General features: G+C 41.7%; 1 protein-coding gene across 1 annotated transcript in view; it reads left to right on the top strand.

The window, feature by feature from the left end:
• The window catches only part of AASS (aminoadipate-semialdehyde synthase), a 61,763-nt gene extending 36,266 nt beyond the window's left edge, over positions 1 to 25,497 (top strand). Inside the window, exons 16-24 of the mRNA XM_081243917.1 lie at positions 214 to 324; positions 418 to 526; positions 3,174 to 3,314; positions 9,565 to 9,732; positions 17,527 to 17,622; positions 19,527 to 19,642; positions 20,307 to 20,395; positions 20,906 to 21,082; positions 22,993 to 25,497. Coding sequence (XP_081100043.1) covers positions 214 to 324; positions 418 to 526; positions 3,174 to 3,314; positions 9,565 to 9,732; positions 17,527 to 17,622; positions 19,527 to 19,642; positions 20,307 to 20,395; positions 20,906 to 21,082; positions 22,993 to 23,111 — 1,126 coding nt within the window. The 3' untranslated portion in view covers positions 23,112 to 25,497. The remainder of the gene's footprint in view (positions 1 to 213; positions 325 to 417; positions 527 to 3,173; positions 3,315 to 9,564; positions 9,733 to 17,526; positions 17,623 to 19,526; positions 19,643 to 20,306; positions 20,396 to 20,905; positions 21,083 to 22,992) is intronic.
• The last annotated feature ends 1,734 nt before the right edge of the window (positions 25,498 to 27,231 follow it).

Genomic DNA, 27,231 nt, shown 5'->3' with positions numbered 1-27,231 from the left:
AAGGAGGAAAAATAGAAAGGTTAAGTGAAGGTCATATTGTGGAGAGTTTTAAATATGATAACAGGATGAATTTATTCTGTAGTCTTCAAGGAGTCATTGATCATCTCTGAGAGAATAATCAGTGTGATGTCTTCACTTTAGTGCAGTTCAAAGTACATTGGAGGGACGGTTGGAAAAGAAAGTTTCTGATTAGTTTCTCCTTCTGATTTTAAGCTTGTTGCCTTATGTATTGCATCCTCTTGTGGCCAAGGCATGCATCGCAAGCAAGGTTAACATGATCACTGCAAGCTACATCACCCCAGTGCTAAAAGAATTAGAAAAGAGGTAAGTTTCAGTAGCTTTTCGACAAAGTAGCTCCATGGAATTGTTTTTATTTTCTATCCAAATTTTTCTTCCTGCTCTTTCCACCTCTTTCAGTGTGGAAGATGCTGGCATCACAATCATTGGCGAATTGGGATTGGACCCTGGTCTTGATCATATGTTGGCAATGGAAACGATAGATAAGGCCAAAGAAGTGGGAGCCACGGTGAGCCCAACTGACACCCAAAGGTCCATTTAGGAAAATATTAAGAGATCCAGATTTTTGTGTACAGAAATACTCTTTCTATAATTCTGATTAAAGAAACTACTGTATTCTTTTTTTAAAGGTTATACTCCATTTATAATTATTTTAAAATGTTGGCTATATTCCCTGTGTTGGATATATTCCTTGTAGCTTATTTTATGCATAATAGTTTGTACCTCTTAGTCATCTACCCCTCCTCCCTTCCCTCTCCCTATTTGTAATCACCAGTTTGTTCTCTATATCTGTGAGTCTGCTTCTTTTTTATTGTATTTACTAGTTTGTTGTATTCTTTAGATTCCACATATAAGTGATATCATACAGTATGAAAGTATGAAAGGCAAATGCCTTTCTCTGTCTGCTTATTTCACTTAGCATAGTACCCTACAAGTCCATCCACGTTGTTGCAAATGGAAAAATTTCATTCTTTTTTATGGCTGAATAGTATTCCATTGTATATATGTACCACATCTTTTTTATCCATTCATCTGTTAATGGACACTTAGGTTGCTTCCATAACTTGGCAATTGTAAATAATGCTGCTATGAACATTGGGGCACATGTATCTTTTCGAATTAGGGTTTTTGTTTTTTTCAGATATATACCCAGGAGTGGGATTGCTGGGTCATGTGGTAGTTCTATTTTTAGTTTTTTTGAGAAACCTCCGTGCTGTTTTTCACAGTGGCTGCACCAATTTACATTCCCACCAATAGTGTATGAAGGTTCCCTTTTCTTCACATCCTCACCAACATTTGTTATTTGTGTTCTTATTGATGACAGCCACTCTGACATGTGTGAGGTAATATCTCACTGTGGTTTTGATTTGCATTTCCCTGATGATTAACAATGTTGAGCATCTTTTCATGTGCCGATTGGCCATCTGCATTTCTTCTTTGGAAAAATGTCTATTCAGGTCTTCTGCCCATTCTTTAATCAGGTTGTTTTTTTTTTTTTTTTTTTTTTTTTTTTTTTTTTGCGGTACGCGGGCCTCTCACTGTTGTGGCCTCTCCCGTTGCGGGGCACAGGCCCCGGACGCGCAGGCTCAGCGGCCATGGCTCACGGGCCCAGCCGCTCCGCGGCATATGGGATCCTCCCAGACCGGGGCACGAACCCATATCCCCTGCATCGGCAGGCGGACTCCCAACCACTGCACCACCAGGGAGGCCCGGTTGTTTGTTTTTTTGATGTTAAGTTATATGAGCTATTTATATATATATATATATATTTTTTTGTGTGTGTGTGTGTGTGTGTGTGGTACGCGGGCCTCTCACTGTTGTGGCCTCTCCCATTGCGGAGCACAGGCTCCGGACGTGCAGGCTCAGCGACCATGGCTCACGGGCCTAGCCGCTCTGCGGCATGTGGGATCCTCCCAGACCGGGGCACGAACCCGTGTCCCCTGCATCAGCAGGCGGACTCTCAACCACTGCGCCACCAGGGAAGCCCTTATATTTTGAATATTAACCCCTTATCAGTCATATCATTTGCAAATATTTTCTCTCATTCAGTAGATTGTCTTTTTGCTTTGTGGTTAGTTTCCTTTGCTGTGCAAAAGCTTTTAAGTTTAATTAGGTTCCATTTGTTTATTTTTGCTTCTATTTCCTTTGCTTTGGGAGACAGATCCAAAAAAACATTGCTGCAATTTGTGTCAAAGAGTGTTCTGCCTATGTTTTCCTTTAGGAGTTTCATGGTTTCTGGTGTTACATTTAGGGTCTTTATAGTCTATTTGGAGAATAAACTGCTATATTCTAACTCATACTTTGACTAGAAATTTCAAGTAAAATTTTGAAACTGCAGAAATATTTGCATGGTAAAAAAAAAGTCCAAGCCTTAACAATAGATTTTTAGAGAAATAGATGCTACTATAATATATATTTTGGTTTGATAAAAGATTTTAGAATGCTTTGGAGATTCTATAATAAGATTTGACTTTTAAAAGTGGGAAAAATTCTTTGTAATATTATCAACCTGTTGATATATAAAGTATCTTTTACACATAAGAAAGAACTATTGGACATGAAAATGTGATGACTCAGATTAAACCTAACCTAACATAATATATATATATATAACCTAAAACAGGTTATATATTATATATATATATATACACACACATATGTAATATATAGAATCAAATATAGAGTCAAATTAATTAAATTATATACCATACCAATTAATATTTTATATTAATTACATATTAATTAATACTAATAATTATACATATATAATCAAATTATAATGAAGTATATAATTTGAATTAAAAGTCAGGAGGCACTGACCAAGCAGAATTGAACTAATAGTTGGATTTTTAATGGAGCAAAATGTTAGCCACAATCTCTAGATGATTAAAATATATATATACATATATAAACACACACACACATATATATATATATATATATATATATATAAAAATATAACTGACTTAATCAAATGGTGTTTGGCTTTAAGGATGTATTTTTGAAAGCCTTTGTAACTTTAAGAAAGGAGAACCTGTAACAAGGTTACCTTATTTGTGTCATTGTACTCAATTAATTACTTGGATAGATTTGGATAGATTATTCTCTGTAACTAATTGTTAATTTCCCTAATTTATTGATTCTTTATTTTACAGATTGAATCTTATGTTTCCTACTGCGGTGGCCTTCCAGCCCCTGAACATTCAGACAATCCTTTGAGATACAAATTTAGCTGGAGTCCAGTGGGAGTTTTGATGAACATAATGCAGCCCGCCACCTACCTGCTCAATGGAAAGGTGAAGGCTCATCATCAAAGCTTTAGAGATACAAACCTGCAATAACTGCCTAAGAAACACTTTCAAACACTTTCCAAACACTTTCTCCCCAATACCAACGCCCTTTAATGCTGGCTGTGCTGCTTGCCCTCCATTCTCTCCTCCTGCACTGGTTCCCAGTGTGTTTTCTGTTCCATTCCGTGTGGTCTCCTCACGGTTCCCGGCAAAGCCCAGGCTCATTCTTTCCTCTTTGACCTCTTGCAAGTTGTTTCTGCTGTTGAAATGCTCACTTCTTAACTTCTCTGCATGCATAACTACTGGTCATCTTGCAATTTATTTCAGCCTGACAAACATTTACTGAGTCCCTACTATGTGTTAGACTTGGACCAAGGTACTAAAGGTTGTCATGCTGAATGAAGTTTCTGATCTCAGAGAACTCACAACTAGAATGGGGGTAGCTCTCGGAATGGAGGGTGTGATGGGTCAAGGAAGGAAACTAAGATTTCTTCCCAGCTGCTGTGTGGCAGAACGTAAGAGCGCTCTGAGTTTAGTACCATTTTCATCATTTTACTATAAGGAAACTGTGGTGCAAAGAGAATGTTCACAGTCATGCAGCTGGGATTCAAACCCAGATCTAACTAACTCTAAAGGCGTTTTTTCCCCTCTTTTACCAGATCGCTTCATGGCAGGAAAGGCAGACAGTAGAATAAATAGGTATAATTCAATGAGAGAAGTTCCAAAGTATGCTAAAGTGCCACAACGATGCAGATGAGAGGCCAATTGACTTTTGACTTGACCTTGGTGAGGAGGTCAGGGAGAGGAAAATTAACAGGGAAGAGAAGATGTGCTCAGCCTTGAGGGATAAGAAGGTGCCAGCCTGGCAGAGACACTGCCACTCATGACTGCTGAGCAGTGTCCAAATCACATCTGTCTGCTTTCATAGTTTATGCTCTTGACTGTAAGGAAAGACTCACATTTAGGAAGAAACATGACTAGACCAAGGGTTCCTCTTTATATTTTGTGCCCTAAGCACCTCACTCACCTCACCATAGTCCCAGCTCTGCAGGGAGTGATGAATTACTTGATCAGATGTGGGTCTTAAAAAAGATTATTCTGGCAGCAGTATTATAAGTTCTCAGTGTATCTGTGATCTAAATGTATTTCATCTAAAAACTGGAGTAACTTGAAAGAATTTCTTAAGGTGAATGTCATTGTCAGCCGTTGACTTCTGTACCTGTGAGCGTGGCTCACAGCCTTGACTGAACACAGGAATCACCAAGGCACTTTAAAAACTCCTGATGTCTGGGACTCATCCCCAGAGATTCTGATTTGCTTGGGCTTGGGGATCTTTAAAAGCTTCCCAAATGGTTCTAATGTGCAGCTGAATTTGAGATGGACTGACTTAGTGACCAGAGGACCACAGCTGCACTGAAAACACTTCTGGACAAGCAAGACACTTGACCTTGATTCTGGAAAGACACCTTCACATGTTGCAGGATATGAAACAGAACCCTTGAGTTCTGGTCCAAGTGCTGACATCCTTCGGTGTCACCAAAGGCCAGGCAATCTAGTTCTCCAATTCTAGGAATCATGAAGGTTTGGGTCTCAGTCTCAGGTTCTACCAGGCACACGTCCTTTTCTATGCCACTGCCGATCTCCTCTGCAACTGCCCCTTCTACCTTCTGCAGTCATGGAACAGAGACTGGCCTATGTTTCGTATAAACTCACATGTGAGGGCTTCCCTGGTGGCGCAGTGGTTGAGAGTCCGCCTGCCGATGCAGGGGACACGGGTTCGTGCCCCGGTCCGGGAGGATCCCACATGCCGCGGAGCGGCTGGGCCCGTGAGCCATGGCCACTGAGCCTGAGCGTCCGGAGCCTGTGCTCCACAATGGGAGAGGCCACAACAGTGAGAGGCCCGTGTACCGCAAAAAAAAAAAAAAAAACAAAAACAAAAAAAACCTCACATGTGAATGCAGGAAGAATTCTTGCTTCAGCTGGGTAAAATGCTTATTCTCAGGAGGCCATATAAAAGATAAAGATGATAACAAGGAGAAGGTCAGTGGAATGCAATGTGTGCAACAGAAAGAGCATGGAACCTGATACTAGTGTGTCTGGCTTGGTCCTCTAGCTCTGCCATTGCTGGCTGGGTGGCACTAGAACAATCATTTCATCCCTCTGAGCTTTGGGCTCCTTGCCTGAAGATAAGCATAATCACACCAGCCTTGCAGAGTTTTTGCAGTAGGGCTCAGTGAGGTCATATAGATTACAATCTGCTAAACAACAGATCATCAGGCATGTCCTAAGTCCCTAGCAAATATCAGCTGCATACAGAAATTAATGGTGGTAGGAGCTCAGGAAAAACAAGAGGTTATTTTCAGGCAGCAAAAGTTGTATTTGTTGAATTTGAAGTTTTTCCCTTTTATCCTGAACTCCTTTTGTAAAAGAGGAGTGCTTTTTGCATCTCCCTGACACTGGAGGACACCAAGAGAAAACACGATGCTTTTCTTCTCTTTGCTAAAATCATACTTTTTTCAAGGTCTCCTTTTGTGGATGCAGCTCTTCCTGACCACTCCAGCCCCTGTTCACTATTCTTTTGTTTGAACTCCCACACTTTGGTTGTCTGTGTCTAACACTTTTTCCGGATGCTGTATTATTCACTCAGTAATTCAAGTGTGTCAGTCTGTCTCCTAACCCAGACTGTTAAACATCTCAAAACCTCTTGTCCCTCCATCGCCTCTATCACCATCACCCTCCACCATGGAGCAGGCCTTATGTAATACACAGAATCATCACGGGGGAGCCAGGTGACTTCTCTGGCTTCTGCTTTTTTTTTTTTTTTTTGCGGTACGTGGGCCTCTCACTGTTGTGGCCTCTCCCGTTGCAGAGCACAGGCTCCGGACGCGCAGGCTCAGCAGCCATGGCTCATGGGCCCAGCCGCTCCACGGCATGTGGGATCTTCCCGGACCAGGGCACGAACCCATGTCCCCTACATCGGCAGGCGGACTCTCAACCACTGCACCACCAGGGAAGCCCCTGGCTTTTGCTTTTAAGTTGAAACCTTAAACTTTTCCGGCAACTCAGGCAGTGGCCTAGGAATTAGGATGTATCTCATTGGAAATAACTGCAAGGATGTAGGACAATGAGATCTACCTCTGGTACTACTGCTAACTTCTAACTTCTAATCCTGTTTCTAATGCATCTGATTTCCTTCCACATGTTTGGAGACAGTGACTGTGTCTTCTCTGAGTTCTGTTCCCTCCATGGGTGGTGGGACATTGGTGCACCTGGGGGTGACATGGCAGACCTTCGCCATCACCTCCTTTAGCCTCCTATCCCAAGCCACTCCCAAGCTAAACAAATACACTAAGTAAGGATCGTGCTCGCTCTGCAAACACAGATTTGAGATAGGTTTTATGGCTCTCTTCCTATTGCCTGCTCCTCCCTTGACTGCAGCACCCAGCCTTCCCTTTGTAGCTGCTACTCTCTATTGCCTACAGCCATTCTTTTTTTTTTTAAATTTATTTATTTTATTTATTATTTTTGGCTATGCTGGGTCTTTGTTGCTGCATGCAGTCTTTCTCTAGTTACAGCAAGCAGGGGCTACTCTTCGTTGCAGTGCACGGGCTTCTCATTGCAGTGGCTTCTCTTGTTGAGGAGCATGGGCTCTAGGTGCGCGGGCTTCAGTAGTTGTGGCTCATGGGCTCAGTAGTTGTGGCTCACGGGCTTCAGTAGTTGTGGCACATGGGCTTAGTTGCTCCACAGTATGTGGGATCTTCCCGGACCAGGGCTCGAACCAGTGTCCCCTGCATTGGCAGGCGGATTCTTAACCACTGCGCCACCAGGGAAGCCCACCTGCAACCATTCTTAACTCAATTTTCAGGTGCATCACTGGTGGCATGATCAGGAATGCTGTACCTAGTCAACTAATATCCTTTTCAAACTACTGATCCACAGATGAGCACAATTAAGGGGACAGTATGGTATAGTAGAAAGAACATGGACATTGGAGTCAAATAGACCTGGGTTTAAATCTGCCCCTGGCAGATTTAAATTAGCCTCAGTTTTCACCTCTGAAAAGTGGGTTATTGCGTGGATTAAAGGTAATGTATATAAGGCACCTGGCACACAGTGGGCCCGCATAAATGCTTGTCTGTATATTGCCTGTGTTAAATGTCTTGTTGGTTTAGTAATCCAGCTTATTGTCAGTGGTTCTCAGTGGTTGGGGGACGTGTGGGTGTGGGTGCACGTGTGGGGAAGTATCACACTTAGAGCACCAGCAGCGAGTAATGAGCCAGTGTTTCTGCTGGGAGTGGGTCTTGGATATAATCATTGTTGAATCAGAAAAAAAATGCATATTCTCTGCCAAATGGATAAATATGTCTCTCTTTCTTATCTAAGTCATATAGGGTGGGGCTTATTAATAAATCCCATGATAGGACACTAGAAATACAACTCTGAATTGATATCAAATGACCCAGTAATTTGGGGGTCAAGTTGCTTCAGCGGCCGTCAGTCTCTAAATGGATCATTACCATTCAGCTTATATTTCCCTGTTTTCTTTACAAGGATCTCATGATAGACTTAGGAACCAGCTGATTTATTTCTGATTAGTACAGTGCTGGAATATAGTGGTCTTTATTGAATTTTTCTTTAAAAATCCCTAACCTGCAAACAAGTAAACCAAACTTTAGAATTGCCATAGGTTGTAGAAGAGAGATAGGTGGGAAGACCCTAAAAGTAAACATTTGCCTTTTTATTAGACTTTTAAAAAAAATTTAGAATCCTGATGGAAGAAATTTGTTTTAAAGAAAAAGTACAGAAATGGCTTTTCAGGAAATGTTTACTGTGAAGTTCAGAAGAGTTTGACAAGAAACTTAAATGAAAAGCATTCCTCACTTCCTTCTGATTCTCACTCCTGGGATTTTTGATGGTCCTTGGTGCTCTTCAAAGTGAGCCTTTGACTGCGGAGGCCCCTCCAGGCATGACTCCGTGGTCAGCACTGCCTGTTCCCTTCTGGAGCTTCAGCTATACATATACATACCTTTCCATTTTCCCTTTCATACCAAGACATACGCAGAACCTCCCTACAAATAAACCCTGTGAATCATTAAGTTTAGCCGAAGACTCCTTTGAGCAAATCACTCAGACTCCACCAGAAGGTACATCACCAGCTCCCTTGTGCAGCGTTGTTTCGTGCAGCTTTTAGATGTGGTCAGAGATTGTTTCCAGTGGTGCAAGCAGGACAAAAAGTCTAGTTCCACCAGGATTCTCAGCCCTGATTTTATTACTCCAGAATGTTTTCCATGATCTCAAGGATGATCATCAACCTCACAAATCGAAAGAAAAATTTAGCCCTTTAATCAAAATTAACAGAAAAAAATGCTTCACTGCATTTTGATTGTGTATGATGGGGGGAGAGATGTAGGAACGAGGATTACTGAGAAATCAGAAGAGCTTGGGAATCGGTGACATAACTTCTCAGAGGCAGTAAGATCAGGAGGTAGTATTTTCTTTTGAGTTTCACTGTATGTTCATTGCATTGTCCTTCTTGTGAGAGGGCATCTCCCCGACTCCATTTCCCAACATACACATGTTGGTTGACTAGTCCAGGCTGTGAGCACTTTATTGTTGCTCTAGTGCAGCTCCTGGGTCTTGGTAGACATTAAGTAAAGGTTTGTTCAATGAACAAAGGATGGCACGGAGGCAGGAGTTGAATCTTATTCATCACTGTCCTTATTCCCAGGTGTGATCCTGGCACACACATAGCAGGTGGTCCGTAAATGCTAGCTGTGTGAATGGGTGTGCAAGACTGGTGCCTGATGTAGCTAGCATTCAAGAAGGGGGAAGGGAGTGAAGAGAAAGAACAGTGAGAATATGGCCATTGCTGTTTGAGTACAGAAGCCACTTTGAGTATCTGTTGCTTATAGCATATTGTTTATTTAAAAACAAAACAAAACTCTCCTGAGACATAATCCAGTGCCATCTCATCCATGGGCAAGGAAAAATCAGAAACAAGATCTGAGTAAAAAACGAAATGCTTTAAATCAGATTTTAAAGCTTGGGAGAACAATGGCCTTGTGAATTATGATATTAGTAAAACAGCTTGAAGAATATGGGATGTTGATTAGCGTAGTTTCATTAAAAATTTTTTTTCAGATCCCCTATTGCTTTCTTGTAAAATCTGGATTTCTTTCTTATGAAAATAATGCAGGTAAATCCAAAGAGGAATACACTGTCTTAACCCCATGTGTGCCTTTTCAATATTCCTCAGGTTGTGAATGTGGTAGGGGGTGTCTCCTTTCTGGATTCGGTTACTCCTATGGATTATTTCCCCGGATTAAATTTGGAAAGTTATCCTAACAGAGACAGTACCAAATATGCTGAGATTTATGGCATTCCATATGCTCACACTTTATTACGGGGGACGCTGAGGTACAAGGTAAGTGGCTCTATTTGAGATGATCATGTTGCCTGTTTTGATATAAGTGATGTGAACACTTAATTTTTCTTCATAATTGAAATAATTAAGATGATAAACCATACTGGCACCCCTATGCTTACTATTTACAATAACCAAGATAAGGAAGCAAGCTAAGTGCCCATCAATAGACGAATGGATAAAGAAGATGTGGTGTATACATACACACACACACGCAGTGGAATATCACTCAGTTGTAAAAAAGAATGAATTCTTGTCATTTGCAACAACATGGATGGAACTGGAGGGTGTTATGCTAAATGAAATAAGTCATAGAAAGACAAATACCATATGATTTCACTTACATGTGGAATTTAAAAACAATAAATGAACAAATGTTAAAAAAAAAAAACCCAAAGTCATAGATACACAGAAAAAACAGGTAGCTTCCAGAGGGAAGGGGAAATAGGTGAGGGCTATTAAGAGGTACAAATTTCCAGTTACAAAATGAATGAGTCAGGTATGAAATGTACATGTCACAGGTATGAAATGTAGTCAATAATAATGTAGTATCGTTGTATGGTGACAGATGGTAATTGACTTATCATGGTGATCATTTTGTAATGTATAAAAAGCAAAAAAAACAAACCAGACTGGCATCTTTTTTCTCAGGGCTCTTTCTTTCTTTTTTTTACTCTATATGTAACTATTTTACTTAAAAATTGTTTTTTTTTAACATCTTTATTGGAGTATAATTGCTTTACAATGGTATGTTAGTTTCTGTTTTATAACAAAGTGAATCAGCTATACATATACATATATCCCCATATCCTCTCCCTCTTGCTTCTCCCTCCCACCCTCCCTATCCCACTGCTCTAGGTGGTCACAGAGCCCCGAGCTGCTCTCCCCTCAGGGCTCTTTTGATTGACTGTTTCACGAGACAACTCAAAGTGGCTGGGGCAAAAAGGAAATTTTTTGACTCATGAGAAGGGGGGACAGGTGAAGGGTCAGCTTCAGGTGTACTGAGGTTTGAGGGTTGTGACCTCACTGGCACGTAGTAGTTTCTCTTCACCTCTCAGCTCTTCCTTCAAGCACTGGCTGAGTCCCCTGTTTCACAGGGATGGCAAGATGGTGGCAGCCTCTTAGGTTCAAATCCAGTGAGAAAGAAAAAGTACTTCTTCACAGCCAGAAGTAGAGTTTTTGTCTCATTAGCCCCAGAGGTCCGTGCAATAAAAGGTGCCAATCAGCTTTGGCCCCTGTTTTATGTCCCCAGTGCTGACTTTCCCAAGTGAATCTGAAATGTTTTTACCACAAAATGGGGTGTAGCTACTAGGATCATAAATACGAATGTCCAGTACACATTTTAAAAAATTGTTTTATTTTTTAATGTGAGAAACCTTCTTGAATCACAAACCAGGTCATGTTTTGTAAAACAGTTTCAGTCCCCATACATAATATTTGCTGGTGTCTTCAAATTTGGCATTAGAGAAATGAATGCCTCCTAAGCCATGTGTAAAGAAAACATTGGTATATTTTTTAAAGGCTATTTTTGAACAATATTACTTGTGTAAATGAGAATCTTTCATACTAGTTGATCTCGGTTCTAAATAAAATAAGTCCTTTATACTCCTGGACACCAGGGAACGGCAGTGAACATAATGTAAGATTTGCAGTGAGTGAATCTGAATAGTTCATAGGATAAATGAGTAGTATAATGGGGAATCTCCTTATATTCTCTTCTCCTCAAAAACTCATAGAAGTGCAGTTCCTTGTTCTTGTCGCCAAGGAAAAGCATGAAAATTATCTCCCCCACCAACTCTTTTTGGTGCAAGAAGCACCAGAGAAGCAGGGGATGGATTTCTGCCAATGGGGTCTGGGGAGGAGGTATGCTTTTAACCACAAGAGGGGGATAGGTAGTAGGGGGATATAAAAGACCCCCTAAAATAAGGCTCCTGCTACTGTGGGAGCTCCATCATTCCAAGTGCAAAGTCCTTACATGGGTCAACGAGAGGCTTGTTGAGAGAATTTCAGATCTGGAATGAAACTTCAGAGGTCCTCTGGTACAGTGATATCATTCTGCAGAAGAGGAAACTAGGGCTTAAGTGAAGTGACCTACATCAATTATTACTAAAGCAAATTGTCTTTAAGTTTCTCTTGTTGGTATCTTTTTTGTTTGAATGACAAAGTTTTTGGTGTTCAATTTTGTCATTTGGAGCATTTCTGCACTTTGGAAAATATCATAGTTGTTCTTGAAGCCTGAGGGTTCAAAAAATGCAACGCAACATTTCCAAGCCAAATACCATCACATGCTAACAATGAGCACTGTGAACATGGCAACTCATCTCCCTGTTCCGGGCCTTTTCCAACCATCATTCAGGATTAAAGAACTAGGAAGGATAAATTACCACATAATCATAATCTATAAAAATACTGGCCTAGAGCACACTAAAAAAACTCTCAATAAATAAATATTGGGCAGTTGTTATGAAAGTCAGTAAAGATGTACTCTTTTTTAAAATTTTTATTTATTTATTTATTTTTATACAGCAGGTTCCTATTAGTTTTCTATTTTATACATATTGAAATGTCAGTCTCAATCTCTCAGTTCATCCCCCCTAACCCCCCGCTTTTCCCCCTTTGTGTCCATACGTTTGTTCTCTACATCTGTGTCTCTATTTCTGCCTTGTAAACCAGTTTATCTGTACCATTTTTCTAGATTCCACATATATGCGTTAATACACGATATTTGTTTTTCTCTTTCTGACTTACTTCACTCTGTATGACAGTCTCCAGGTCCATCCACATCTCTACAAATGACCCAATTTTGTTCCTTTTTATGGCTGAGTTATATTCCATTGTATATACGTACCACATCTTCTTTATCCATTCATCTGTCAATGGGCATTTAGGTTGCTTCCATGACCTGGCTATTGTAAATAGTGCTGCAATGAACATTGGGGTGCATATGTCTTTTCTCTGGGTATATGCCCAGGAGTGGGATTGCTGGGTCATATGGTAATTCTATTTTTAGTTTTAGTAAAGATGTACTCTTCAGAAATCATGTCCATACTTGCAAGGCTGCTTTTTACAAACCACACAGAGCCCAACAGATGACAAAGGTTCAGGTTAGGATACAATTTGATAGAAAAATGACTCTTAACGTGACATTTCTACAAAGGAATACAACTAATGTTGAGTTGCTCATGTCTCAGTTTCAAAGGCAATACTTAAAGAGATCCAAAATGTTTTTAGCCATGGCAGCATCATTGAAATGAGTGTTCAGGTCCTAAGGTAACCCCTCTTGAAAGGGACAACATGCATTAGGGTGTATTAGTTCTGGAATTTTTCCCTCGTAAACCAACTGCACTGCTTTGTAGTCAGGCCTCAGAGGCATCTGTACATGGCACTTCTTGAGGAGTGAAGCTATCCCTGCGACCAATTCTGTTCCTCTTCCATGTCTGGTGATTCAGGAAGTTCAGGGGCCCGATATCTGATACAGAGAGTACTTGGGATTTCAGTCTGGCCACACACTTTCCTCAGAACACAGGTTTGTTCTCAGGATGACTTCTAGCAAGCGATTCTGGTTTCCGGTCTGGTTGAAAAAAGTGAAAATTGAATGTCTGTGCCCAGTTCTTTTTTTTTTCGGTACGCGGGCCTCTCACTGTTGTAGCCTCTCCTGCTGTGGAGCACAGGCTCCGGACGCGCAGGCTCAGCGGGTATGGCTCACGGGCCCAGCCGCTTCACGGCATGTGGGATCCTCCCGGACCGGGGCACGAACCCGTGTTCCCTGCATTGGCAGGCGGACTCTCAACCACTGCGCCACCAGGGAAGCCCTGTGCTCAGTTCTTAAAGGCTCGATTCTCTGTGATAAAGTGGTGATGACTACCCTTCCGTCCTCGCTCACGGGAGAGGTACATTGCACATTCATCAGGTCCAAAAGGCTCGTAATAGTGATAAGGTACTGAAGGGTGATTGGGGTCCCTGCAGAAGTCTTGGGGCTCCATGCCATAAACATTGGTCCTGTCGCAGAGCTCCAGGGCAATCGTCATTGTGAACCAGCCAGTGTTGGTTGAGCCAAGTGTTGGAGATCTTCCTTGTGGTCCACCACGCCAAGGTATCCGTGCAGTGACCGTGGTCGCGCGGGGGCCTCGGGGAGCGGCAGGGGGCTGCTCTCTGCGGGCCTCCCAGGCTGGGTACACGAGTGGCAAGCTGGTGCACGTGCTGGTGAGCGCAAAACACACTGCCAGCCCCGGGCGTGCCAGGGTCTTCGTTTTGGGCACCTCTTTTGTGCGGAATCCTCAGGCACACGCGTCTGGGACCACTTTTTCTTGGAGAGTTTCCGTCGTGGGTGATGGGACGGAGGCGGGTCTGATCTTTGCCCAGCGGCCAGCCACGCCTGACTCACCAGGGAAGCCGCCGCGGGACCCAGGAAGCGCTGCCATTGCAGAGATTCCAGCACACGTTTTGTAATCACAAAAGAGTAGTCACAAGTGTGACTGGATTCAGACAATCAGTGTCATTGTTTCCTAGGGTGGTTATAATAAATTACTACAAACTTAAAACAACAGAAATGTATCCTCTCACCATCCAGGAGGTCACAGTCTGAAATCAAAGTGTGGGCAGGGCAAGGCTTCTGGAGGCCTCGAGAGAGAAACTGTCCCTTGCCACTCTCGCCTCACTTCTGGTGGTTGCTGGCAATTGTCGATGTTCTTTAACTTGTAGACATACTGGTCCCATCTCTTGGTCTCCATCCTCATACCACCTTCTCTTGTTTATATCACTGTGGCCTCTTTTCTTCTTATCAGGACACCAGTCACTGGATTTAGGACCCTAAATATAGGTCGCTTCACACTGAGATCCTTAACTAATTATATTTGCAAAGAGCCACATAAGGTGATACTCTGAGGCTCTGAGTGGCCATGAGTTATGAGGGATACACTACTCAACCCACTACAACCAGCGTACCTAAAATACATAGATCTCTAGAAATTAGAGACCTGATTTCAGAGCTCGATGCCCTGTGAGATTCCGTGGTACCTGTGCTCTCATGAATGTGATGTCCTCACTGTCTAGGAATGAAAGGAATTGTCAGTGAAAACATCCTAAGGAGATCGAGGAACCATGGTTGCTTCACAAGCCTTCAAGCACAGCAGAAATTCTAGTGTGAATTGCAGCCATACTGTCTTCAGATGTGGCAGATTCTTGATTCTGTTTCTTTTCCCCGGGGATTGCAGGAGTTAGGATTTTCCAATAGATTTAGGCTCCTGCCAAACTTATAGACCCAGAAATAAGAGGATTTTAAGAGATTTAAGAATTAACTAAAGCTCTCAAGGATGTGCATGGGTGAGAGCCATCCCCACAGAACCCCAGAGGATGGAAGATGTCACAGAGCTCACGTCCTGAGCAATGTCAGCAACCCTTCAGTAACCTGAATATTCTTTCCAGCGTTAGAGATGAGACCCTGTCACCCAAGTATGACAGGGAGACCTTGACTTCTCTCCTGCACCTGCCTGTCACCTGAGTCCTTCCAGACCCAGCTTGTATCACCTTACAGGATCTTTCTTTTTCTCTCTTTTTTTTTTTTTTTTTGCGGTACGCGGGCTTCTCACTGCTGGGGCCTCTCCTGTTGCGGAGCACAGGCTCCAGATGTGCAGGCTCAGTGGCCATGGCTCACGGGCCCAGCCGCTCCGTGGCATGTGGGATCTTCCCGGACCGGGGCACGAACCCGTGTCCCCTGCATCAGCAGGCGGACTCTCAACCACTGCGCCACCAGGGAAGCCCCAGGATCTTTCCTAATTCCTCTCCTTGACTCCCCTCCCCGACATCTACGTGAGTTCCCCTCCTTGTGCGCCCATAGCTCGGCGTTTACCTCTGTCATAGCACCTATGACAGCCCACTGTATCGTTGTCCTCAGGGGTCGTGGTTTTGCTCACTATGTGCCAGGCCTTATTTGTTGGACTTATCTGACCCTTCTCCTGGACTGTAGTATCTTCATGGGTAGGGACTGCATTTTTTGTCTCTATGGCCTCAGCCCCTAGCACAAGTCTCACACATGGCAGCAGTTTGCTAAGTACTTACTGATAAATGAATACACATAATAAATTCATTTCTAGAGGTCACCATAAAATTATTTCTGAGATGAAGAAATAGCTGAGAAATGTCTCAGTATTTGAGATGTTGGAAGAAGGGATCCCCAGCATTCATCAGATCCTAGAAGCAGGCTCGGGGTATTGCTTTTTTGCTTCTCCTCTTGGAAGTATATTTACATTGGGTTAGAGCAAATGAATTTTAATTCTTTAATTAGGAACTTTGAACAGTTTGAATAATACAGCCGTTCAGACATATGAGAATTCACACATTAAATTGTGAAATATCCAGTGGCAACAGGAACTATTTTATATCTTAATAATTTTACTGCTTCCTGAAATAATCTCCTGCCCATCTTCTCTTCTTCTTCTTCTTCTTCTTCTTCTCCTCCTCCCACCTGCTGTCTCTCAATTGCAGTGGCTATAAGGCTCCTTATTTTGGCTTTCCCATTCCCCCCTCCCTCCCGGCCCCCAACGTGATTTGCTCACAGGAGAACATACATTATGATCTTCCTTCACTTCATCTTCATTCAGAATCTATTCATCCAGTCATTTGTTCTCTTTTAGCATATTGGAATGATGGGTAATGGGGTGAGGACATGGGGATGAAGGACACACATACACATACTTTCTATGCCTGCAGTTCAGCAGCTGAATAGACAATTAATTACAGTTTGTGTTAAGTGCCATCATAGAGGTATGTACAAGATGCTACAGGAATACAGAGGAGAAGGGAGTGGCCACTCACCTAGGGAGCTCAGTATGTGTGCTGAGCTTTGTCTTAAGAGAAAAGTAAACATTTCATAGATGAGAAAGAGGGGTTACCACGTTCCAAGCATGGGAGCAGCGTGCACCGAGCCCCAGGTCTCTGGAAGAGCACAGCAGCTTGTTTGGAGGATGGTGAGTGGTGGAGAGGATGATTAGTGAGTCAGGCTGGAGGGGTTTATTGGGGTGGGTTCTACATAACGTGCCAAGAACCTCGGCCTGTCCTGTAGAGAATGAAGGACACGTGAGGAATTTTGATCAGAGTGATGGCGTTTTAGAAATACCTCTCTAATGCCTGCCTTTTCCCCTTGCTCCTTATATACGTTAGGATAATGGCTTTAATCTGTAGAATGGATTATCTTCATTGGGAGATATTCTTTTTTTTTTTTTTGTGGTACGCGGGCCTCTCACTGTTGTGGCCTCTCCCGTTGCGGAGCACAGGCTCCGGACGCGCAGGCCCAGCGGCCATGGCTCACGGGCCCAGCCGCTCCGCGGCATGTGGGATCCTCCCGGACCAGGGCACGAACCCGTGTCCCCTGCATCGGCAGGCGGGCTCTCAACCACTGCGCCACCAGGGAAGCCCCCCCATTGGGAGATATTCTTACAAGCCCCTTCCATTATATTCCATTTATTCTATTAAATACAATTCTGCTGACCTGAGCATGTAACACAAGATGAAATTTTCCCTTACGCTGTCAGAAAACACCACTCGCATGTTACCCAGAAACAAAAGTAAAGACCCAAGTTTTGCAAGGGCTCTTGTGTAAACCAGTGAAATTGTTGTGACACTACTGATGTTGGTTTGAACCCGAGGGTGGCTGCATCAATACTAGCGATACAAATGGCTATTTTTAGCCTGTTTTCTAAATGAATTACAAAAAGAGATCCTTATTTTCAAAAAATTAAAAAAATTTTTTTCTTTGAAGACAAACATTTATATATGGCTTAATAACTCTTGTTCCAGGGATATGCCAAAGCCCTGAATGGATTTGTAAAACTGGGTCTTATAAACAGAGATGCATTTCCTGCCCTTCGACCTGAGGCCAATCCGCTCACCTGGGTGAGTGACTCCGGAATTATACATTGTCTGCTGCTCTTCAGAAATGCCTTCTGAAATGGTCAGGTTTGAACGTGGGTTTGGACCAGCGAAGAACCCATTCTGTGGTTTATGTGCAGGAAGTTAAGTCCTAGCCCCAAAGCCCCCCCTTTCCAAACTTCATTTTTTGGGGAGGATGGAGAGGACATGGAGGCTGACTCTCGGGGCCTGTTTCCTGCAGCAGCTTCTGCCACGTGATTGCTCCCTCAGCCCTGAGCAGAGATGGGCTTGCTCTCTGCATTGTGCTCTGGGCTCTGCCGCTTGTCTAAGTGGTGGCCCCATGACAGGAGTTAAGCTTGGGCCTCCTGAAACTGAGAAAGCAGGAGAGCTCCTGGTGGTATCGCAGAACTAGATTCCCAACGCCCGAATTCCATTCGTTCTTTTATTTGACCATGTGTAACCATGCATAATCTGAGTTTCTAATTACTGAGTTTATGCCCATATCTGTGTTGTATTAAAATCTAGAGCTTCCACTAACTGCCAGGAATTAACTTGTTACCAGCTGGTCATTCAACTTAAATTAATGTGCCCATAGTCCAATAGAAATGCTAGAAATTTATCACAAAGAGAAAAGAATCAATACTGCTAATCCCATTAACTGTCCCAAAGAAACTTGGATCTTGGGTATTCTGGTTAGCCAGTTGCTTTTTTTAAAAAAAATTTTTTTTATTTATTATTTTTGGCTGTGTTGGGTCTTCGTTTCTGTGCGAGGGCTTTCTCCAGTTGTGGCGAGCGGGGGGGCCACTCTTCATCGCGGTGCGCGGGCCTCTCACTGTCGCGGCCTCTCTTTTTGGGGAGCACAGGCTCCAGACGCACAGGCTCAGTAGTTGTGGCTCACGGGCCTAGTTGCTCCGCGGCATGTGGGATCTTCCCAGACCAGGGCTCGAACCCGTGTCCCCTGCATTGGCAGGCAGATTTTCAACCACTGAGCCACCAGGGAAGCCTGCCAGTTGCTTTTAAATTCAGTTCTTTTGTGTATCTGAGAGTCTTTTCAATCTAAGTTTCGGATTTCATAAATTTACTTGTTGGAGAGGAGTGAATAAATATCCATGGTGAATCTGATATTGAGGCAGGTTGGTGCAGGCATTCTTGGGGCTGGTCCCCTTGTCTTGGTAGCTACAGTCTAGAACAGGGGCTGGCAAACTTTTTTGGGGGTAAAAGGCCAGATTGTAAATTTTTTAGGCTTTTATGGGTCATGTGGTCTCTGTCAGGCTACTCAGTTCAGACTGCTCATAAACAAATGAGCATGGCTGTGTTTCAGTAAAACTTTTTATTTACAAAACCAGGTGGTGAGCTCAATCTGGCCTGTGAACTAGTTTGTTGATCCTTAATCTAGAGCATAACAATTTCCTTGGGAGCCTGGAAAAAGTCTTGTTTAGAAATTAGAAAAAGCTATGACCACTGTTTAAGTGCTCTTCCTTTGAGATTTTATTATCTGCACAATCTTCCTCATTTCTTGAACCTACAAAAGAACTCTAGTTGCTACTAGCAACCACAGCAATAAACCCCTTTCACTCTATCCTGGCCACAATTGACTTCTGGACGATGAGGGATAATGAGGGGTAAGGTGATGGAGAGGACCTGCAAAGGTAGTCAATGTGATGGTAAATATGGTATCACCTTTTTGGTATTGATTTGGTGTCATGACTCTTTTATTGCTGAAATATCATTCTGAAATACCCATTTATTGATGTGTGGGTGTGCAGATGTGTGTATGCACATGTGTGTGCCACAAGTTACTATTTCTAATTATTTCTAATTCAAAATTTGAGGTTCTTTTGTGGTCCAATGTCTTAATAGGATAATTTCTCAACTCATTTTTTATTTTATTTGGAACTTAGAATTTGTATCTTTGTCTTTCTAACCAGAAAGAACTCCTCTGTGATCTAGTGGGAATTTCACCCTCCTCCAAGTGTGATGTGCTTAAGGAAGCTGTCTTTAAGAAACTAGAAGGAGACAATACCCAGCTGGAGGCTGTTGAATGGTAGGTACCCACCAGTCAACCTAGAGCAAAATACTGGCTCGATTACTTAGTGCTTTCTAGTCAAAGAAAAGTCAAGATAGAAGCAAACATTTTACATTGTCTTTGATTAATTTGCTGCTCTAATGTTGGCCTGTTGTAGAGAGATTACCGCGTACCATGTTCATGTGGAGCTAAAAAGTAGGTAAAGCGAGAAATTCAATGGCAATTATAACTTGGGAAATACTTATTTTTGAGCAGCTTCACTACTCAGTCCCTGAGAAAGGTGGGATATTTTTTCTCTCCTGTAGGACATTCTCCCAGTCTTCCTTTAACTACTTTAAAGCACTTATTCATGTGGCTGTGGCCCATGCTGCTGGTATCCTTCATGTGGGAGAACTAACCTGTAAATTAATCTCATGAAAAGCTTTGCAACAGTGTGTACTTGCAACAGTGCATCAGGTCTAGCTCCAGGCAACACTCCTGGGAGAGTCTGGGGATGATTCTAAAGGTTAAAACATTACTCTCATTATTATTATTTTACAATAACTTGAGAGTCCTATAACTTGAACTGTCATCTTGTGATTCTGCCCTTTCAAGATAAAATCCAGTGAGCGTTCCCTTCTGCTTCCCAACTGAGCATAGGTATAGGACTTGAACTAATGCAGCCGTCTCTCGTGCTTCTCAGGTTGGGCTTACTTGGGGATGAACAAGTCCCTCGGGCAGAGTCTCTCGTGGATGCACTCTCCAAGCATTTGGCCATGAAGCTTTCCTATGGTAGGCCGTGGGCTATTGGCTAAACATCCCAGCAGAGGAATCATAAGAACCAGCGAATTAGACTGAAGGGCGGGAGCCATGCAGTGGGAATGGAGAAAGAACACTTGGACTATTTTTCCAGAGGGGAGAATAAGAGAACTATTCAGTAAGAGTGAACTTGGGTAATATGGCAAAGGAAAAAATCATTAGTTTTACTTTTAATTTTTGACACATTAAGGAAATGCTGAAGGAGCATTTTGGGGAGGAGCAGGGATGGCCTCTACAGAAGTACCCTCGTGTCTGTAACCAGGTTATAGTGATACCCACCTAGACAGAGGAACCTGGTTAGAGTTATCATTTCCTTGAATTTTTAATTTGGTCTTTGGGCTAAAAAGCAGTATACATAATTGTTTAAGGATATACATAATGGGAAGGGAAACGAAAGCAGCAGGGCAGGCACAGGGGGATGAAGTACGATACTGGAGTTGTAATGATAGTGACGTTTTAAACTGTATGTTTATTTATTTTAAGGCCCTGGAGAGAAAGATATGATTGTGATGAGAGACAACTTTGGAATCAGACATCCTTCAGGACATTTAGAAAATAAAACTGTTGATCTTGTGGTTTACGGGGATGTCAATGGTTTTTCAGCTATGGCTAAAACTGTGGGGTTACCCACTGCTATGGCAGCCAAGATGTTACTTGATGGTAAGTTCTTTCATTGGGGGACCAAGGTTGTCTCCATATTATCTCCAAGTCATTCAGGGCCTCGATATCAAATAATTAGTCTTGAGTATGACACTGGCTTTCACTAAAAGTGAGCCAGTTCAGAAGATCTAAGGGCTGGCTGACTGAGAGATCACCTTGTGATGAGTAAAAAACCTTGGCTTCGGAGTTAGACCTGATTTCTGTCCCAGCTCAGTCGCAAGATGACTGAGTGATGGGGTGCAAGTTCTTAGCATCTCTGAGTCAGAGTTCCTTCATCTTTAAAGTGGGGATTGTCATGACTAATTCATAGGGTTGTTGTGACACTAAAGTGAAATAATACACAAAGCTCCTACCACATAGAGGGGTCCACAGGGAATGTTAACTGCCTCCTTTTCTTTCCTTATTTTTTTGTATTTTGGGGGTAACACTGAAATAGCAGCGAGTATTCATTTCCAGATCTTCAAAAATATAGGACACATTTTATTAATCCTCATGTCTCAACATACTATCAATACTAAATATATATTTCGAACTAAATGAATTCAAATTTCAACTCTCCACTCTCCCCTTAAGATGATGTTTGCATTTAATAAGCATTATCTCTGAATATGACGCCCCATTTGGCCCCTGTGAAGGTGTGAGGGGAGTAAAAAACACCAAAACATATAAATGGGAAATAATGGGGAAAAAATCTACAGTATCATATTAGCTAATATCAAATTAAACCACCTAGGGCTTCCCTGGTGGTGCAGTGGTTGAGAGTCCGCCTGCCGATGCAAGGGACACAGGTTCGTGCCCCGGTCCGGGAAGATCCCACATGCCGCGGAGCGGCTGGGCCCATGAGCCATGGCTGCTGAGCCTGCGCGTCCGGAGCCTGTGCTCCACAACGGGAGAGGCCGCAACAGTGAGAGGCCCGCGAACCGCAAAAAAAAAAAAAAAATTAAACCGCCTACTTAGTTATTGAGGAACCAAAGTGAAGAAGTGATGAGGGATGAGGGCATCATAGTCTTTAAGGAAAGTGCCCAGACTTACTCTTTCAGCCACCCTAACAGATGCCAGTGCCCAAATAACCAGATTGCTTTTAATTTCATTCTGTTGGTGTTATGCTTTTTAAAAACTGACATCAGCAAATAAAGCAGACCAGTTAGATTGACTTTACTTTCTTACTAGACTTTATTCTCTGATTTGGTAGTTAATGCAGTTAAGTGTATAAATTCAGACTCTGTCCCTAACTCCAGCTGTGCTTTCAATTAACTGCTTTTTCTTACAGTGTTGATTAAGTAATAATTTTTTTTTTTTTTTTTTTTTCTTTTTGCGGTATGCGGGCCTCTCACTGTTGTGGCCTCTCCCGTTGCGGAGCACAGGCTCCGGATGCGCAGGCCCAGTGGCCATGGCTCACGGGCCCAGCCGCTCCGCGGCATATGGGATCCTCCCAGACCGGGGCACGAACCCGTATCCCCTGCATCGGCAGGCGGACTCTCAACCACTGCGCCACCAGGGAGGCCCTAAGTAATAATTTTTAAAAAAATATTTACGTATTTATTTTGGCTGCACCGGGTCTTAGTTGCGGCACACGGGATCTTCATTGCGGCATGTGGGCTCTTAGTCATGGAATGTGGACTTCTTAGTTGCAACATGTGAACTACTAGTTGCGGCACACATGTGGGATCTAGCTCCCCGATTGAACCCAGGTCCCCTGAATGGGGAACGTGGAGTCTTACCCACTGGACCACCAGGAAAGTCCCAAAGTAATAATTTAGTAGGGGACATTTAAGCTGCTATTTTGAAAAATCCCTAGGCCTCCAACAATTTGTTGACTCAAAGTTTACTGCTGTATGGAGACTCTTGCTGTAGAAGTTAACCTTTCATACCACCTTTAAAATGGTAACTACAAATTTATTTTCTTCTAGGTGAAATTAAAGCTAAAGGCCTGATGGGGCCCTTTTCAAAGGAGATCTATGGACCAATATTGGAGCGAATTAAAGCAGAAGGCATTATGTATACTACACAGAGCACAATCAAACCATAATTGAGAATTATATTTTGTTTTTATCTTCCCAGCCAACACAGCTCTGAACTTTTATGCAACAACATTCTTGCTAATGTGATATTTTAAAACATAACGCATGATATGTTTTGATTAAGTGAATACAATGGTGTTTTTGAAATATAAATCTCTATTTTAATATGAAAACATTTGGAACAAGAGATGCCGGTAATTACCAGGGAACTTTAATAATTCGATCATGTATTTTTTCATGTGTATGTAAAAGTGATAATGATTGTACTACTTGTTAATTTATTATGCAACTTTTTCTTACAAGAATATATTTTCTGATAATTAGCAGATGAAGTTTTATCTTTTTAGTAAGAAAAAAATTTCTTCATGCAGCTTTATTTTTCTTTTGCTTTTATTTTTCAAACTGATTCAGTTGGATGCTTTTAGATTACCAAAGCTTTGCAATAATACTATTTTATGCCTTTTTGTAAAATTATGATCCATTTAGAAAGTGACATTTCTTATAGCTTTCTTTTAATGTTTGGAAAAGGAAATAGGTAAGACTAAATCAAAATCCACGTGATCACCTCATTAGGCACAGGAAAAGCATTAACAAATCCAACACACTTTTATGATAAGAAACACTCAACAAGCTAGGAATAGAAGGGAATTCTTCAACCTGATAAAGGGCATCTATGAAAAAACCATAGCTAGTATCATAGTTAATGATGAAAGACTGAAGGATTCCCCCCTAAAATCAGAAACAAGACAAGGATGTATACTCTAGCCATTTCTATTCAACTTATACTGGAGGGTATAGCTGGGCAATTAGGCAAGAAAATGAAATAAAAGACATCCAGATTAGAAAGGAAGGTGTAAAACTACCTCTAATGTTATACAAAGAAAATTCAAAAGAATACTCTAAGAAAACATTAGAACTAATACATGAGTTCAGCAAAGTTGCATGATACAGGATTAATATTCAAAAATTGATTGTATTTGTATACAATATCAATGAATGAAGCAAAAGTAATATTAAGAAAACAATTCTAAGAAAAAGTGTAAAATAGGAATAGATTGAGAGTCCAGAAATAACTCGTATTTACAGTCAATTGACTTTTGAAAAAGATGCTAGGACAATTCAATTGAGAAAAATAATCTTTTCATCAAATTGTGCTGAAACAGCTGGATATCCACATACAAAAGAATAAAGTTGGACTCCCTACCTCACAGCACATATAAAAATTATCTCAAAATGGACCAAATACCTAAATATGAGAGCAAACACCAAAAAACTTTTAGATGAAATCATAGATGTAAATCTTTATGACCTTGGATTAGGCAGTGCTTTCTTAAATAAATGACACCAAAAGCACAAGCAGTGAAAGAAAAAAAATAGATAAATTGGGTATCATCATGATTAAGAATTTCTGTGCTTCCAAGAATACCTCAAGAAGGCAAAAGACAACCCACAGAATGAGAGAAAATGTTTGCAAATCATATACCAAGTGAGAGAAGAACTTGTACTTAGAATAGGTAAAGAACTACTATATTCAAGAAAAAGTCAAAGAGCCCAATTAAAAAAAACGGACAAAGGATCGGAATTAACTGTTCTCCAAAGAAGGCATACAAAAGGCCAATAAGCACATGAAAAGATGCCTAACATACATTAGCTATCAGGGAAATACAAATCAAACCTACAATGAGATACCACTTCAAAGTCACCAGGATAGCTACTGTGAAAAAATAATAAGTGCTGGTGAAGATGTGGAGAAATTGGAACCCTCATAAACTGCAGGTGGAAATATAAAATGGTACAACTGCTTGGAAAAACAGTTTGGCAGTTCCTCAAATGGTTAAACATAGAGTTACCATATGATCCAGTAATTCCACTCTTTGGTATTAGAGAAATGAAAATATGTCCACACAACAACTTGTAAACAGATGTTCATAGCAGCATTATTCATAACAGCCAGAAATCAAAACAAGTCAACTGCCCATCAAATAATAAATGAATAAACAAAATGTGGCATATCCATACAATGGAATAATATTTGGCAATTAAAAAGAGATTAAGTACAGATACTTGCTACAACATGGATAAACATTAAGTGAAAGAAGCCAGGCATGAAAAGCCACATATTGTATGATTTCATTTGTTTGAAATGTCTAGAATAGTCAAATCTCTATATGGAGAAAGTAGATTAGTGGTTGCCTAGGGCTGGGGGGTTTGGGGACAAGTGGGAGTGACTGCTAATGAGTTTGGGGGTTTTGGGGGGAGATGAAAATGTAGAGTTGATTGTGGTAATGGAGGTGCAACTCTGAATATACTAAAAATCACTGAATTGTGCACTTTGTGTGAATTGCATGCTGTGTGAAGTATGTATCAAGATGTACAAATAAAAGTTTTTTTCTCCTTGGAGGAAAGAAATGTTTCTCTTTAGGGATATAAATTAAACTTTCTGAGGGACTGTGCTCATATTCTGGCATATGAAACTAATTCTGCCATCGAAATAAGCAGGTATTATATGTGGGACATATGGCAGTTGAGAAAGCATCTATGCTTTTGGAAAAGGATCAAAGTTGATTACGACCTAGTCCCACCTGCCAAAAATATCAATAATGGAGATCAATAATCTATTAACAAGTAAAGACATAACTGTTATGAAAGTTTTTTGTTTTTTGTTTTTAACCACAACATTGATTTTAACATAATCAATTAGGAAATAACACTTGTGTTGCATTGATTTCACCCCCAGTCTGGATGAGCACCCAGATGGCATGGGAACTAGGGAAAGAGCACCTTGGGTGGGAGGAGGAACCCACTGAGATAATATAATAACTAGTTTGGGCTTTAACTGAGTGATAAAGGGGGTATGATTGAAGGGGGGGTGTCTAACGTTAGTGCTAGAAAAGGAAATGTCAGTAAGCTTGAGTAAAGATATATAGAGTGAAATACTGCATTGGCTCTCAGTAACAAGTTTTCTACCAGAAATTTCAATAGTAAAGGTGGTGGTGGTAGGATCTGGGTATGGATGGGTAGATTATACTGTACTTAGAAGCATAGAGCCCCTGAGCCACAGTTTGTGAATCCCTGGTCTAACCATTTTGGTAGACTTAATGCTCACATCTTCCAGGTCTTTCTGACTTTTCTGGCTTCCTCCAGATAATACTGATATTTATATTTCCAGCTTTCCTCATCCTAGACTCATGAGACAGAAGTTTCTCTGAGAAGTAGTGTGATTAGTCCTACAACATACTAGCTGTTTCCTTTTCCATAAACTGAGGACAACAGTAACTCACAGCATGGTTATAAAGTTTCTGAGAGAATGTAAGAGAAAAGCCTGACACGTAGTAGATGTCAAAAACACTTGTTTTTTTTTTCTGCAATAACTCTTTTGAAATAACATTTCTGTTTGAAGTTTATGTTAAAGATCATGCAATTTTACCTTTGAGGTTTTTTCAATCTTTTGGATACATTTGGAAGACTCCTCAGGATCCATGCTTCTCAAACAAGCCATTGAGATACCTGCTCCATAAGGAGAATTGTAAAGTGACTGTAGAGAAGAAAGGGCCAAAATTATCATCTGGCCAGACTTCTGACTTTACAGAAGAGAAAATATGCCTCACAAAGTTAAATGAAGTGCGTAAGAAGTGTTCTGGTTACTCTCACGGTGGAACCAGCTACCTCAAAATGTAATGGCTGGGCTTCCGTGGTGGTGCAGTGGTTAAGAACCCACCTGCCAATGCAGGGGACACGGGTTCGAGCCCTGGCCCAGGAAGATCCCACATGCCGTGGAGCAACTAAGCCCGTGAGCCACAACTACTGAGCCCATGTGCCTGGAGCCGGTGCTCCACAACAAGAGAAGCCACCGCAGTGAGAAGCGCGCACACCGCAACAAAGAGTAGCCCTCACGTGCTGCAACGAAGACCCAATGCAGCCAAAAATAAAATAAACAAATAAATTTTTAAAAATGTAATGGCTTAAAACAACAGTTATCTATTTGGCTGTCACGCTGCAATTTGGGCATGGCTCAGTGGGAACAGCTTGTCTGTGCCCCATCCCCAGTCTCACTTGGCTGGGAGTTGGGGGATCCACTTAAAGACAGCTTGTTCCCATGATTGCAAGTTGGTTCTAGCTCAGCTGGGG

Source organism: Mesoplodon bidens (genome assembly GCF_964165515.1).
Source record: "Mesoplodon bidens genome assembly, chromosome: 9".
In the NCBI taxonomy this organism is placed as follows: Eukaryota; Metazoa; Chordata; class Mammalia; order Artiodactyla; family Ziphiidae; genus Mesoplodon; species Mesoplodon bidens.
Note: the sequence above shows the minus strand (reverse complement) of the source record. Positions and strands in the feature narration are given on the sequence as shown.